At 49.6% G+C, this 12797-nt stretch overlaps 1 protein-coding gene across 2 annotated transcripts; it reads left to right on the top strand.

Annotated features, from left to right (window-relative positions):
• The first annotated feature begins 1358 nt into the window (after window positions 1-1358).
• On the top strand, window positions 1359-5575 carry LOC148118980 (cytochrome P450 2D3-like). 2 transcript variants are annotated; one of them, XM_087899108.1, is made up of 9 exons: window positions 1361-1676; window positions 2457-2628; window positions 2882-3034; window positions 3114-3274; window positions 3924-4100; window positions 4234-4375; window positions 4560-4747; window positions 5079-5220; window positions 5320-5575. In XM_087899108.1, exons 1-9 carry the CDS (start codon window positions 1488-1490, stop codon window positions 5496-5498), a joined length of 1503 nt encoding a protein of 500 aa, XP_087755234.1. In that variant the 5' UTR covers window positions 1361-1487; the 3' UTR covers window positions 5499-5575. The 2 variants fall into 2 exon arrangements, with proteins under 2 accessions (XP_087755235.1, XP_087755234.1); XM_087899109.1 differs by lacking the exon at window positions 5079-5220 and having other exon boundaries at window positions 1359-1676.
• The last annotated feature ends 7222 nt before the right edge of the window (window positions 5576-12797 follow it).

Below are 12797 nucleotides of genomic sequence, written 5' to 3'. Positions count from 1 at the left end.
ACACAGAAGAGAGGTGGGGACCCGAGGAGAGGCAGAAGGTGTGACAACTAGCATCCTGGCCTAGCCATGAGGTTTCAGAAGTTACCCTGGGAGGGTCCTGGAGCAACCAGCCTAAGCCCATGAGTGACCAGAGCACAGTTGTCTCTGTCTCTCCCCAACTCCTGACTGTGACCCAGGTTGGTGTCCTGACCCCCATTCACAGCTCTATTCATGCAAAATTGGAGCTGAAGAAAGACCCTTGGCTGTGCTCCAACCTATGGCACCATCCTATATAACTGGGTTGGGCAGGGCCAGGAGTCATGGAGAGGAACAGGAAGCAGATTTGGGTCTTCAGGTCATCAACAACCATGGAATCCCACACAGGTTCTGGTGACACAGATGCGGGCAGAGAAGGAGTGGCAGGGGTAGCTGAGAGGAGATGACCCAGTGTCCAGTCCTTCCTGAGGAGTTGCATAGTGTGAACTCGGCTCATCTCCTCTAATTCAGTTCCTGCCTCTCTTCTGACTCACTGGAGGATGCAGCAGAGAGTGCCTGCCTGAATTCCACTGGGACTTCTGAGCCTTTGCTCTTCAGAGGTCTGGATCCCCAGCAAGGACACGGTCTGCACCTTCACTGACACTAGGGAGTAATAAGTTGGAATGTGCCGTGTTCCCGGAACTGCCCAGGGCACAACTGCTATTTGTCGTTAGGCTTAGGGTCATGTTATTTTACTCATGGTCACCCATCCTAACCACAGGCCTCTGGGATTAGGAGGACATTGCCTACATATCCCCATGTGGAGGAGTGTTGGGAGAGAGATGGACCCTCCAAGAAGCAAAGACTGAAAAGAGACATAGGCCACCATGTGTCATGTTTCTGGCCCAAATCAGTGGCCTCTCCAGGATCCTCAGGTCATGGTCAGCTATCTCAGAATGGATCTGAAAAATCTCCAAGTTGTGTGTCTGGCCTTCCTCATCAACTGAGTGACCTCAGGTCTGGACTGAAGATTACAGAGGCTCTAACTACCTTCCCCAGCTGCCTCTTACTAACCCACAGGAGCTACAGCCTCCTTCCCACATTGTCCACACACCCATAGAAGCCATTAACAGTCAGTCCCTAGTGTCTCCACAACCAAGTATCCCATTTGGCGAGGTCTTACTGTCCCCTGAGGCACTGTCCTCAAGCTCTCGAAGCTTCATGTGTGGCCTTCCGGGTGTTTCACTACATGTCATGGTGGTACACCTTGAGGCAGGGTGCCCTGGGCGTCTGCCTACCATGCTCAGACCAGCTGAAGCACTATGCTCAGCCCTGGGAGGGATGACACATCTCTGGCCCCTCCTTACACTTGACTAAATAAAACACAGCCACTGGAGGCAAAGGACAAAGAGCAACACTGGCAGTCCTTTATAGGGCGGCAGACTCCAAGCTGTGGGACTTCCTGATTCCAGGTGGCTGTCGTGGGTGTTTCTCCTTGTTCTTTAGGAAGCCTGGGGAGCAGTGGGGCAGCCATGGGGCTGCTGACTGGGGACAGCCTGTGGCCTTTGGCCGTATTCACAGTCATCTTCATATTACTGGTGGATCTGATGCACCGGTGCCAACGCTGGACTGCCCGCTACCCACCAGGCCCTGTGCCATTGCCTGTGCTGGGCAACCTGCTGCAGGTGGACTTCAAGAACATGCCATACAGCATGTACAAGGTGAGGGAGTGCATGGTGGATGGGAACAGAGCTTACAGTGCCCATGGCAGTACCTAGCAGGGTGGAAACACAGGTTAAACAGGGAGCTGGACCCCCCCCCTCAAGAAAGAAACAGGCTTAACAGTTTCCTGGTGGCAGACAATGCCAGATTTGAGGGCATTCTGAACTTTCTGGAGCAAAAGGTTTTGGTGGGGAAGCAAAGTACAGGAGGTGAGGCAGGTTGTGACAGCAGAGCTCACATCTGGTTGGACAGGGTGTCAGTTAGGAAGGTCCCAAGTCCCTTATGATTCTGTCACAGATGAGGTCTCACCATGGTGCAAGAGCACAGGCCTAGTGCAGCGCGCCTTTCAGGAGACCAAGTGCAAAGAGGGGGACTGTGGCTGCTTGAAACTTGCTGCTGTGGGGTCTTTGGCCTCACTGCCCATCTCAAGGAACCAGAGTTTCTTCGTGTGTCATGAGATGCTGAGGGGCCCCAGGACAGTTTCCTGGCCCTGGTAAGGTCACAGCTGGGTGACCAAATTTACTGAGTCCTTTGATAAACTTAAAAGATGAGTTGCCCCAGCCACAAGACACCAGGTCTCAGGCTAGGGATGGAGCTCAGTGGAAGAGCATCTGCCCAACATATGTGAGGACCAAGGTTCAATAGCAGCAACACACACACACACACACACACACACACACACACACACACACACACACGGGGGTGTGGAGGGGGGAGAACATGGTTCTAGGATCTTTGGGGGGCTGGCACTTCCTGAGTGCTCTGCCCCTCTACTTCAGCTTCGACAGCGCTATGGTGACGTGTTCAGCCTGCAGATGGCCTGGAAGCCCAGTGTCGTGATCAATGGACTCAAGGCGGTGCAGGAAGCGCTGGTGACCTGTGGAGAGTACACCTCTGACCGCCCTCCAATGCCTGTCTTTGAACATATGGGCGCTGGCCCCAAAGCTAAAGGCAAAATGCTGTGTGGGGGCAGAGAGGAAATCAAGAAGGCATGGGTGGCCGTGAGCAGAGAAGGACAGGACACAGGGAGCAATGCAGATCAGCAGGTCAACAAATGGCCACTGATCCATCACAGAGCCTACCTAGCATGTTGGAGTGGGGTGGAGATGGCTTGGGGTTGAAGGTGCAAGGTTATGGTGATTCTGATTCCAGAGCAGAGAACAACACAGCCGGGGTCCTTAATAACACACAGATGTCCCTGCAGGTGTGGCGTTAGCACCATACGGGCCTGAGTGGCGAGAGCAGCGGCGATTCTCTGTGTCCACCCTGCGCAACTTCGGCCTGGGCAAGAAATCCCTGGAGCAGTGGGTGACAGAGGAGGCTGGACACCTCTGTGACGCCTTCTCCGACCAGGCTGGTGGGTGATGGGTGAGGGGTGCAGAGGGGCACAGGGAGACATGAGCAGCACAGTGACTTGCTTACCTCTCTACTCCCAGGACAACCCTTCCATCCCCGCAGTCTCCTGAACAAAGCTGCGTGCAATATGATCTCATCCCTCATTTATGCCCGTCGCTTTGAGTATGGAGACGCACACTTTACCAATATGCTAAATACATTGGAAGAAAATATGGGAGAGAACACTGGCTTGATTCCTGAGGTAGGAGGCTCAGGGCAGCCCGCAGAGCTACATCTATGCGGTCCTTCCTCCCAGGGGAAGCTGTGTGTGAAGGCCGTGAGAGATGCCTTCTGGGAGTCAGCTGCAGGAGGAAAGACCTGGACCTTGGCACACCTCAGACAACAGACAGGGAGGACGGATCAAACTCAGGGCTTCTTGAAAGGGAGAGAACCTGTGCCCCCTGTCTACGTGGAAGCCACACAGGCCTGTGGTTTCCAGGATAGACTATTCCTTTGTTACCCTGGGTTGCAAGAGTCTAAAGGTTGGAACAGAGGAGGAGACAGGTGATGGGTGGAGAATAGGTCCTGGGTCCATCGTGGAAGAGGCTGGGAACTGAGATTGGTTGAGATCAACATTTAACCAAAGTAGCCACGAGCCAGACAGACGGTCTGTGGGTAACGGAGCTCACCAAGCAAGAATGGTGCTTGAGTTTGATTCCTGGAGCCATGTAGGAAGAACTGACTCTGAAAGAATTCCCCTGACCGCAACATAATTGTCATGGCAACAGCCCTACTCACATCACGCATATACAAACACTGAAATTGTAATCATTATATTAGAAATCTCATTTCCTTCACACATTAAACTTAAAAGCAGCAGGAACTCCATACATTTTGCATGGCTGTTACAGGTTCTGAACACATTTCCAATTCTCCTACGCATCCCGGGGTTGTTTGACAAAGTCTTCGCTGGGCAAAAGATCTTCATGGACATGGTGGATGACATCGTGGCTGAGCACAGAAGGACCCGGGACCCTGCCCAGCCACCCCGAGATCTGACTGATGCCTTCCTGGCTGAGATGGAGAAGGTGAGAGACTATGGGATGTGGTGTCCAGTACACTGTGAGGTCAACCCCCAAGTGTGGCCTCCTGGAGACAATGGGAGGGAATTGTGGGGCTTCTTCTTCTCTATTCTGAGTCTACTGTCTCTCTCTGGCCCAGGCTAAAGGGAACCCTGAGAGCACTTTCAATGATGCAAATCTACGTTTGGTTGTCTTTGACTTGTTTGGTGCTGGAATGGTAACAACTACAGTCACACTGTCCTGGGCCCTGCTGCTCATGATCCTGCACCCGGATGTGCAGCGTGAGTCTGGCTGGGGCTGGGAGGAAAGAAGAAGCAGAGGTGAACTCCTTAAGCTTACTTAGGGCACTTGTGGCTCTCAGCACTAGCTTGACACAGACTCCAGCAAGGGATGATGCCCATCTTCCTCCCATGGACTCTATGGGGGGGGGCTTCTTAACTGAGGGAATGTTGTCCCCTCCCCCAGGCCGCGTCCAAAAGGAAATTGATGAGGTCATAGGGCAGGCGCGGCGTCCAGAGATGGCAGACCAGGCCCGCATGCCCTACACCAATGCTGTCGTTCATGAGGTGCAGAGATTTGCAGACATCGTCCCGATGAATTTACCACATATGACATCCCATGACGTTGAGGTGCAGGGCTTCCTCATCCCCAAGGTATGCATGGCCCCCTCCTACCATAGCAAACAAGGGTAGTAAAGACCAAGACAGCCACATTCTGGATTTCCACATGGTGATGGGACCAACCTGCAGCCATTGTCCATGATTCTGCAGGGGAGTTGGGCATCCAGTGAAATACACCACAGGGGATTTGGGAAGCACTGCACACAGGGACAGGTCTTGGTTAGCGACACCTTCTTTCAGTAGTGAGGTGCTAAGCTGCACTGGGAAAGGAATTCAGAGAACACAGCAAGAATCTGTGCATGTGAACTCGGTAAACACTTTCTTATCGCCCCAGTTCATGTTCACACCATATTCCTCCTGCCAGGGCACGACCCTCATCACCAACCTGTCCTCAGTGCTGAAGGATGAGACTGTCTGGGAGAAGCCCCTCCGCTTCCATCCTGAGCACTTCTTGGATGCCCAGGGCCACTTTGTGAAACATGAGGCCTTCATGCCATTCTCAGCAGGTCCTGTGGGATGCCTGGCTCCATGTCTCTTCCCAGGGTGCCTTGGAGGGCAGAGCATCCATCAGGCCCAGACTGACTGAGCCCCTTTCCCACCTACAGGTCGCCGAGCTTGCCTGGGGGAGCCCCTGGCCCGCATGGAGCTCTTCCTCTTCTTCACCAGCCTCCTGCAGCGCTTTAGCTTCTCGGTGCCCAGTGGACAGCCCCGACCCAGTGACTATGGCATCTTCTCATTGCCAGTTATTCCAAAGCCCTACGAGCTCTGTGCAGTCGTGCGCTAGCAAGGAGAGCCATTCCATCCTTCTCCCCAGCTTGTGCTGATTGATGTCCAATAAACCTGGTCTGTGGCTGCAACTCAGATTCCTGGTCCAACCCCATCCTTGTCTCCACTGTGGCCCAAGACAACAGTCTACAATCAGTCTTTCCTCTCTGCCCCAGACCTCCTCTATGAACAACTTTAATGTTGTGAGAAAAGAGTTTACTGAGGAAAGAGCTGTGGCACAGGCCTGCAGAATAGCACAAGGGAGGCAGAGGCAAGAAGATTGCAAGTTCAAGACCAGCGTAAGCTGTATGGCCCGAAATATCTAACAGGATCCTTTCTAAAAAAAAAAAAAAAAAAAGCAGGAGGAGGAGGTCAGGAGTTGATGAAGAGATAGAGGAGGGAATGAGAAGGGAGAATGAGAGGGGAAGCATCGGGACAAAATAGGAAGAGCAGTTGTTGTGCTGGTGTCCAGTGATTGGCCCTAGATCACACTTAAAGACCCGCCCATCCTCTGCGGGGTTGGTGACAAACAGCAGACAGAAGTCAGTACTCTGTGGTTCCTGTGAGGAAATGTGAATGACTTGTTTTTGGATTCAGCACAATTCTTGTTTTGGAGACAGATGTTGATGTAGATCCCCAGGATCCCGAAGTGTCACAAATGGTTAAGGGGTCTCTCACTGCTAGAGAAGCTGCTGTCCTACAGCTCAGCTTGCTACAGTGAAGGGATGCAGGAGAAAACCTGCCATAGCCAAAGGTGACAGGTCAGAATCAAGATGATGTGTAGGACCCTGCTGTCCTGTCTCGGACCATCTCTCCAGGCGGGGGAGAGTGCTCCCAGAACCGACATGGGACAGATATAATGGGAACTCACCTAGTGCAATGCTACAGCCTGCACTTTCAGCACTTGGGAATCTGTGACAGAGAATGGCAAGTTTGGAGCTAGCCTGGGCTATAAAGCAAGGTTTAGGGTTCTCAGAGTATGTAATGAGGATACCCTGTCTCACATACACATAGCTAAGGAAGAGAGAAGAGAGAAAATACTCAATAAGAAAGAAGGGAAAGTAGGAGAGCAAGATGGAAGGAAAGAGAAGAAAGTGTTGAGGTTCAGGAGTGACAAGTGACACTTTGTCAATTATAATGACACGTGAGCGGTGACTGAGATGGTGACACACTGCAGGTAGAGGTCAGGCCTCCATGGGTCTCAGGGACAGGTGTAATAAGTCTGAAAGGAAGCAGCACTACTCCTGTCCGAAGGCAGGGGTGCATTGGTCCCAGAGACCCTGAGGTACACGAAGGTCTGGAAAGGCTCCCAGAGCTGGGAGGCTGCTGTCCTCACAGTGATGACTGCAGAGAAAGGACAGAGAAGAAAGCAGCAGCAGGGAAAGGGACAGCGGAGCTCAGGAGTTGATCACACTACCAGCTGTCTGTCAGGTGTGTCAGGGAGGTGACTCCCAGCCACCAATGTGACTCAGGTTAAGGACATTGCTCATAGGGAAGATCACCAAGTCTCACTGCAAAGGGATTTGGGGGTCCCATAGATATAAGGATGGTTTGGGAGTATACTCACATGGCATTGCTGACCTTAGTCTTCACACAATCCAAGTCAGACTCAGGCAATCCGAGGCCACTTTCCTAAACTTTATTTAAAGCTGGTTTAAACGGTGTCCCATGCTCTTCAGCCCCAGCTATACAGAGACACTGCTATCGACATGTCCCAGGGTCTCAGACATTGCCTCCCCACGGTCTCATGGGTCTCAAGCCCTTATCCTGGAACCCGAAGAACAGAACTGGCCAAGCTGAGGTCACTCTACTTCCCTGGTTATGCTCCTTGGCATATACACAAATCCATTTATCTGAGCATCATTTAGGTTTTATGTCAGTCAGACATCACTATATTTATCAGCCTTACCATTTTATTTCTCATGGTGTTGGGAATTGATCCCAAGGACTTATGCATGCTCAGCCAGCATGCTCCAGTGCTCCATGCCTCAGAGTGTATGAGTGTGGGTTCATATGTTCACTATGTAGGCATATATGTTCATGGTGTAGGTGCATTTGTATATAGGCTTGTGTGTGGTGTGTATGCATATGTGGGGGTGTAGGTTCATGTGTGCTGGCATATGAGATGGTTGTGTATGCACGTATATGTGCATGTGTCTGTGTGTGTATGTATCTCTGTGTGAGTATGTTTCTATGTGCGTGGGCCTGTGTCGATCAATGCATATATATCTGTGTGAGCATGTATCTGTGTGCATGTAGCTCTGTTCATGCATGGGTCTGCAGATGTGAGTGTATGTGTTTGTGTAAACATATATATCTATGGGAGCATGTGTCTGTCGGCATGTGTCTTTTTATGTGTGAGCATATATCTGTGTGTGTGTATGTACCTCCATGCGTGGATCTGTGTGTGTGAATGCATGTGTCACTGTGTGTGTACACATGAATCTCTGTGTGCTCATGTATTGTTTGTGTATATATCTGTGTTTGAATGCATGTTAGTATATGTAAATGTGTCTTGGGAGTATGTGCGTATGTGTGTGCATGTATATCTGTGATTATGTGTCTTTGTGCATTGTGTGTCCATGTGTGTACACATTGTGTGTGTATGTGTGCACAGTTGTTGATGTGCGCATATCTGTCTGTGTGTGTCTCTATATATGTACATATTTGTAGTGGGGTGCATGTGCTTTTGTATTGATGCTACTGCCTGTGCATCTGTGTGTGAACACTACAGGGCAATGTCAAGTGTCTTCCAATGTCCCCTTCCACCTTATTTTTTAATGATATTTTTATTTTATGTGCATTGGGGTTTTGCCTATATGTCTATCATGTGAGAGTGTCAGATTTTGGGGGTTACACAGTTGTAAGCTGCCAGGTGGGTGCTGAAATTGAGCCTGTTTCTCTGGAAGAACAGTTAGTATTCGTAAATGCTGAGCTATCTCTCCAACCCCCACATTATTATTATTATTATTATTATTATTATTATTATTACTGTTACTATTATGAGAACCTGGAGCTCATCCATTCAGCTAGAGTAACTAGCCAGTGATTTCCCAAGATGTACCAGTTCCTGCCACCAGAGCAGTGGATATGGTCATGCATCACCAAGCCCAGATCTGCAAAGGTACTAGGATCTGTACTCAGATCTTCTGACTCAATAGAAAGCTCTTTAACCTCGGAACCACCTCCTAAGCTGCCTCCTGACAGGTCTCGTACGTGTGGTCTCAGAAGTGGAAAACATGAAGCACATGGTATTTCTCTTTCATTTAACTTACGTTGCTTCTGTCCTTGGAATTTTTCTTTTCTTTGTTTCTCTGTGTTGTGGATCCACTCTGCTGATTTCCAGAATTGCTCTACCATCTGACATTTCCGTGAAGAGAATGAGGAGGGCCCAGTCTCAGCAGCCCAAGCCTACCTGTAACCTTCAGATGTTCCAGCATTTCTAGCTTCTGGGGTCCCCAGTCCTTCCTGAAATGTCTCTGGTAGGGGAAGGACACAGGCCTGTGGGCTGAACCATCTCTCAGTAGATTAGACAGACAATGTAGCAATGGCAGAAAGGAAGAACCTACAAGGTTGAAGGATCCCTCTTCCCTGCTCTTGCCTGGCCACATCTGGTCACCTTGCTTATCTCTGTATGCTAAGAGAAGCCATCCTGTGCCTGGCCAAGTGGAACTGAAATCCTAATGAGTAGAGATGCTATCTTTGACCTCCTGGCCTCAAACATGTGATAAACAAATGATTTACCATTGAGCTACAACCTTGACTCAGCAGTAGCTTGGGATTTCTGTTTGTTTTGTTTCATTGGGTTTTTTCCCTAATTTTATTTTTAGAAGAAATTGGTTTGTTTTGTTTGGTTTGGTTGTTGCTTGTTTTTGTTTTCTATTCTTTAAACTGTTTTAAGACAATGTTTTATGTTGGTTAGTCTTTCCTGCCCATGTCCTCTCAAAACCTCCTGTCCTCTGCAACACCCAAAGTTCCTTGATCAGTGTTAACTGTCATAAATCCCCCTCTACTTACTGTCTCTGAAAACAAGCTAGAGTCCTATAGGAAGAGAAAGCATCAATTGTTAAAAATGAGCCTATCAGACTGCCTGTGAGCAAGTCTACAGTGCACGTTTTTGATTGACCAGTGATGTGGGAGGGCCCAGCTCACCGTGGTGATGCCGGCCCTGGGCAGGTGGTCCTGAGTGATATAAAAAATGACACTGAACCCAAGGTCCAGTTGAAAGGCAGAAGGAGGGAGAAGATGAGCAAGGAAGTCAGGATTGCGAGGGGTTGGTCCACCAACTGAGGCAGTGTGCCTATTCTAATGGGAGCTCACCAAATTCAGCTGGACCAGGTCTGAGTGAGCTTGTGAACAAACCGGACTCTGATTGTGGCTGACAATGGGGGTTGACTGAGGAGCCATTGATAAAGGCATTGGGACTTGTTTTTAACGGCATGTTCTGGCTTTTTGGGACCCTAGTCTATATGGATGCACAGCTCCCTAGACCTGGATGTAGGGGGGAGGGCCTTGGACTTCCCACTGGGCAGGATTCCTGGCCCTCTCTCAAGCAGGGTAGGAGAGGGAGGAGGAGGTGTGGGGGAGCAGGAGGGGATTGGGAGGAGGGAAGGAAGTGTAAATAACTGAATGGAAAAATTTTAAAAAAATGACACTGAAGAGCCAGGAAGCAGCACTCACTCCTCCATGCTCCCTGCATCAGTTTATGCCTCCGGGTCCTGCCCTGACTTCCCTAGGCTCCACTCAGACTCCACAACCTCTACGGTCTCAGTCTGGCCAAACTATTGTTCTCTTGTATCTTTTATAACACTACCCCCAAACATGTTCTTTAGTGTTATGTGCAGCAGGTTCTACAGAATCCTCCACAGTAGCAGTCCTCACTGGTTTACTACATATCTGTTTAATGTGGTCCTAATGTGAACCTTGTGTGGTCCAGCACATATCCCGACATGTCCATCAGTCTTGCGTGGTCCAGCACACATCCCCACATGTCCATCAGCCTTGTGTGATCCAGCACATCCCTTATCTATTTCTTCAACACAATAGGAAATCACAATATCAAAGCCCTAGGAACACTGTTTGGGAGCCTCTCACTAACGCTCCATCTGTTCAGTGTGCCCAATGTCTCAAAATGTTCTCCTTGGCTAACATGAGTACTTTTTTTTCTTTTTTATTTATTTATTTATTTATTTATTTATTTATTTATTTATAAAAATTTCCACTTCCTCCCCTCCTCCCAATACCCTCCCGCTCCCCCACTCCCTCTCTTCCTCCCTCTTCAGTCCTATGAGCAGTCAAGGTTTCCTTCCCTGTGGGAAGTTCAAGTTCCTCCCCACTCCCTCCAGGTCTAGGAAGGTGAGAATCCAAACAGACTAGGATCCCAAAAAGCCAGTCCATGCAGACGAAACAAGACCCAGCCATTGTCAATGGCTTCTCAGTCAGCCCCCATGTCAGCCACATTCAGAGAATCTGGTTTGATCACATGCTCGTTCAGTCCCAGTCCAGCTGGCCTTGGTGAGCTCTCATTCGATCAGTCCCCTTGTATCAGTGGGTGAACACACCCCTCATGGTCCTGACTTCCTTGTTCAAAACATGAGTACTTTTAAAGCAAAGACCACCAATGCACAGCTGCCTCGATTGCTGTGGATACTTGGGTTCACAGCCCTCCATTCTAGGAACTGACTCTTTCTTCTTCCAAGCCATTTCCTTCTGGGATATAACTAATTTTCTTCAGTTGTACTTTGATTCCTATTCCTTTCTGTTTTGTCTTTTATCAGTTTTCTCATATTTACCTTCTCATTTAAATCAAAATATTTATAAATTCTACATTTCTTTACATACAAACTGTATGCCATCAATAGCATTGGTTCTAGGGTTTGAGATTCCATAGGTAACATCCTATCATAATTGCCCAAGCTCCCACTGTGGCCTCAAACAATGAAGGGTGAAGTAACCATCCTGGAATAAAGGCTTCATCAGCCCCAAACAACCCCAGGCCTTCCTTTGCCCAAATGAACTTTCCCAAGGGTCATGGTGACCCCAGTGAGTCACATCACTCTTCCCAAGCTGACTGGCTTTGCACTTCCCACCATGCCTAGGGAAAGAAAGCACAGAGCTAGGAATGGCTCTAGGAGTCACTGTTGGTCTTCACTTCAGTGAACCCAGGCAGTTGAAGCCAGCAAAGGGAAGGGCACACAGGACAGTCCAGGACAGTCCAGGACAGACGTGCACAGCTTCCAATTGTCCTCTTCCAGTGGAGTCCAGGGGACAGTGATTAACTATCTGTTGACAGGTATACAGAGAATTGCAAATTTGGGAACACCCCTGAACCCTGATGACTAAGGACTGCATTTCAGCTTCTTGTTATAGACATGGCACACCTTTGCAGCTGACATGAATACCAAGACCGCAGTCCCCGGAAGTCACACTGACTTTACAGGACACAAGTGTTCATGTGGCTGAGGGACCATGGACTGAGGATGAAGGGAAGCAAACAGTGCTGGCAGGCAGATGTTAACAGAACATCCAGGTCATCTCCCATGAGCTGGTGACAGACCAGAAACCTGTACAACATACAGTGACACCCCTCGCCTGCTCGGTGCACTTACCTCTCAGGGCCTCACTCAGCCTGAAGTAGGAAGATCAGACCCAGTCAGCACCATGGCTTCTCTTTCACGTCATCATACGTGACACACAGAAGAGAGGTGGGGACCTGAGGGGAGGCAGAAGGTGTCACAAAGGGCATCTAGGCCTGGCCACAAGGTCTCAGAAGTTACCCTGGGAGGGTCCTGGAGCAAACCAGGAGGAAGCCACCAGCCTGAGTCTATGAGTGACCAGAGCACAGTTTTCTCTGTCCCCCTCACTCCTGACCACAACCCAGGCTGGTGCCCTGACTCCCATTCACAGCTTCATTCAGGCCAATTTGGAGCAGGACAAATATCTGTATCTCTGCTCCAACCTCATGTCCTATGAACCAAGTTTCAGTGGAGCCTCAAATGATCTAGACCCATTCTGAGACATCAGGACCCTCAGAGCTCTGCCTGTCTGACATATCACACACTGATTTTGCTATACTTTGTGATGCTGCACCTTGAGGCAGGGTCCACTGGTCCTCTGCCCACTGTGCTCACAGTACCAACCCCTACATAACCACTGTGTTCAGTTCCCTGAGAAGAAGCTGAAACAGGTCCCATGGATAAGTACCCACTGAGAGAAGAGAGGGCAGGAACCTCTGAGCCTGACTTGCCCTGGACTTGCCTGAAGTTTTGCATCACAACCTGACTGAACAGTAAACACAGATACTTGGCTCAAGGCAGAG

This window comes from Myodes glareolus, chromosome 19 (genome assembly GCF_982192425.1).
Source record: "Myodes glareolus chromosome 19, mMyoGla1.1, whole genome shotgun sequence".
NCBI classification, from domain to species: Eukaryota; Metazoa; Chordata; class Mammalia; order Rodentia; family Cricetidae; genus Myodes; species Myodes glareolus.
This window is presented reverse-complemented; position numbering and strand designations above follow the sequence as displayed.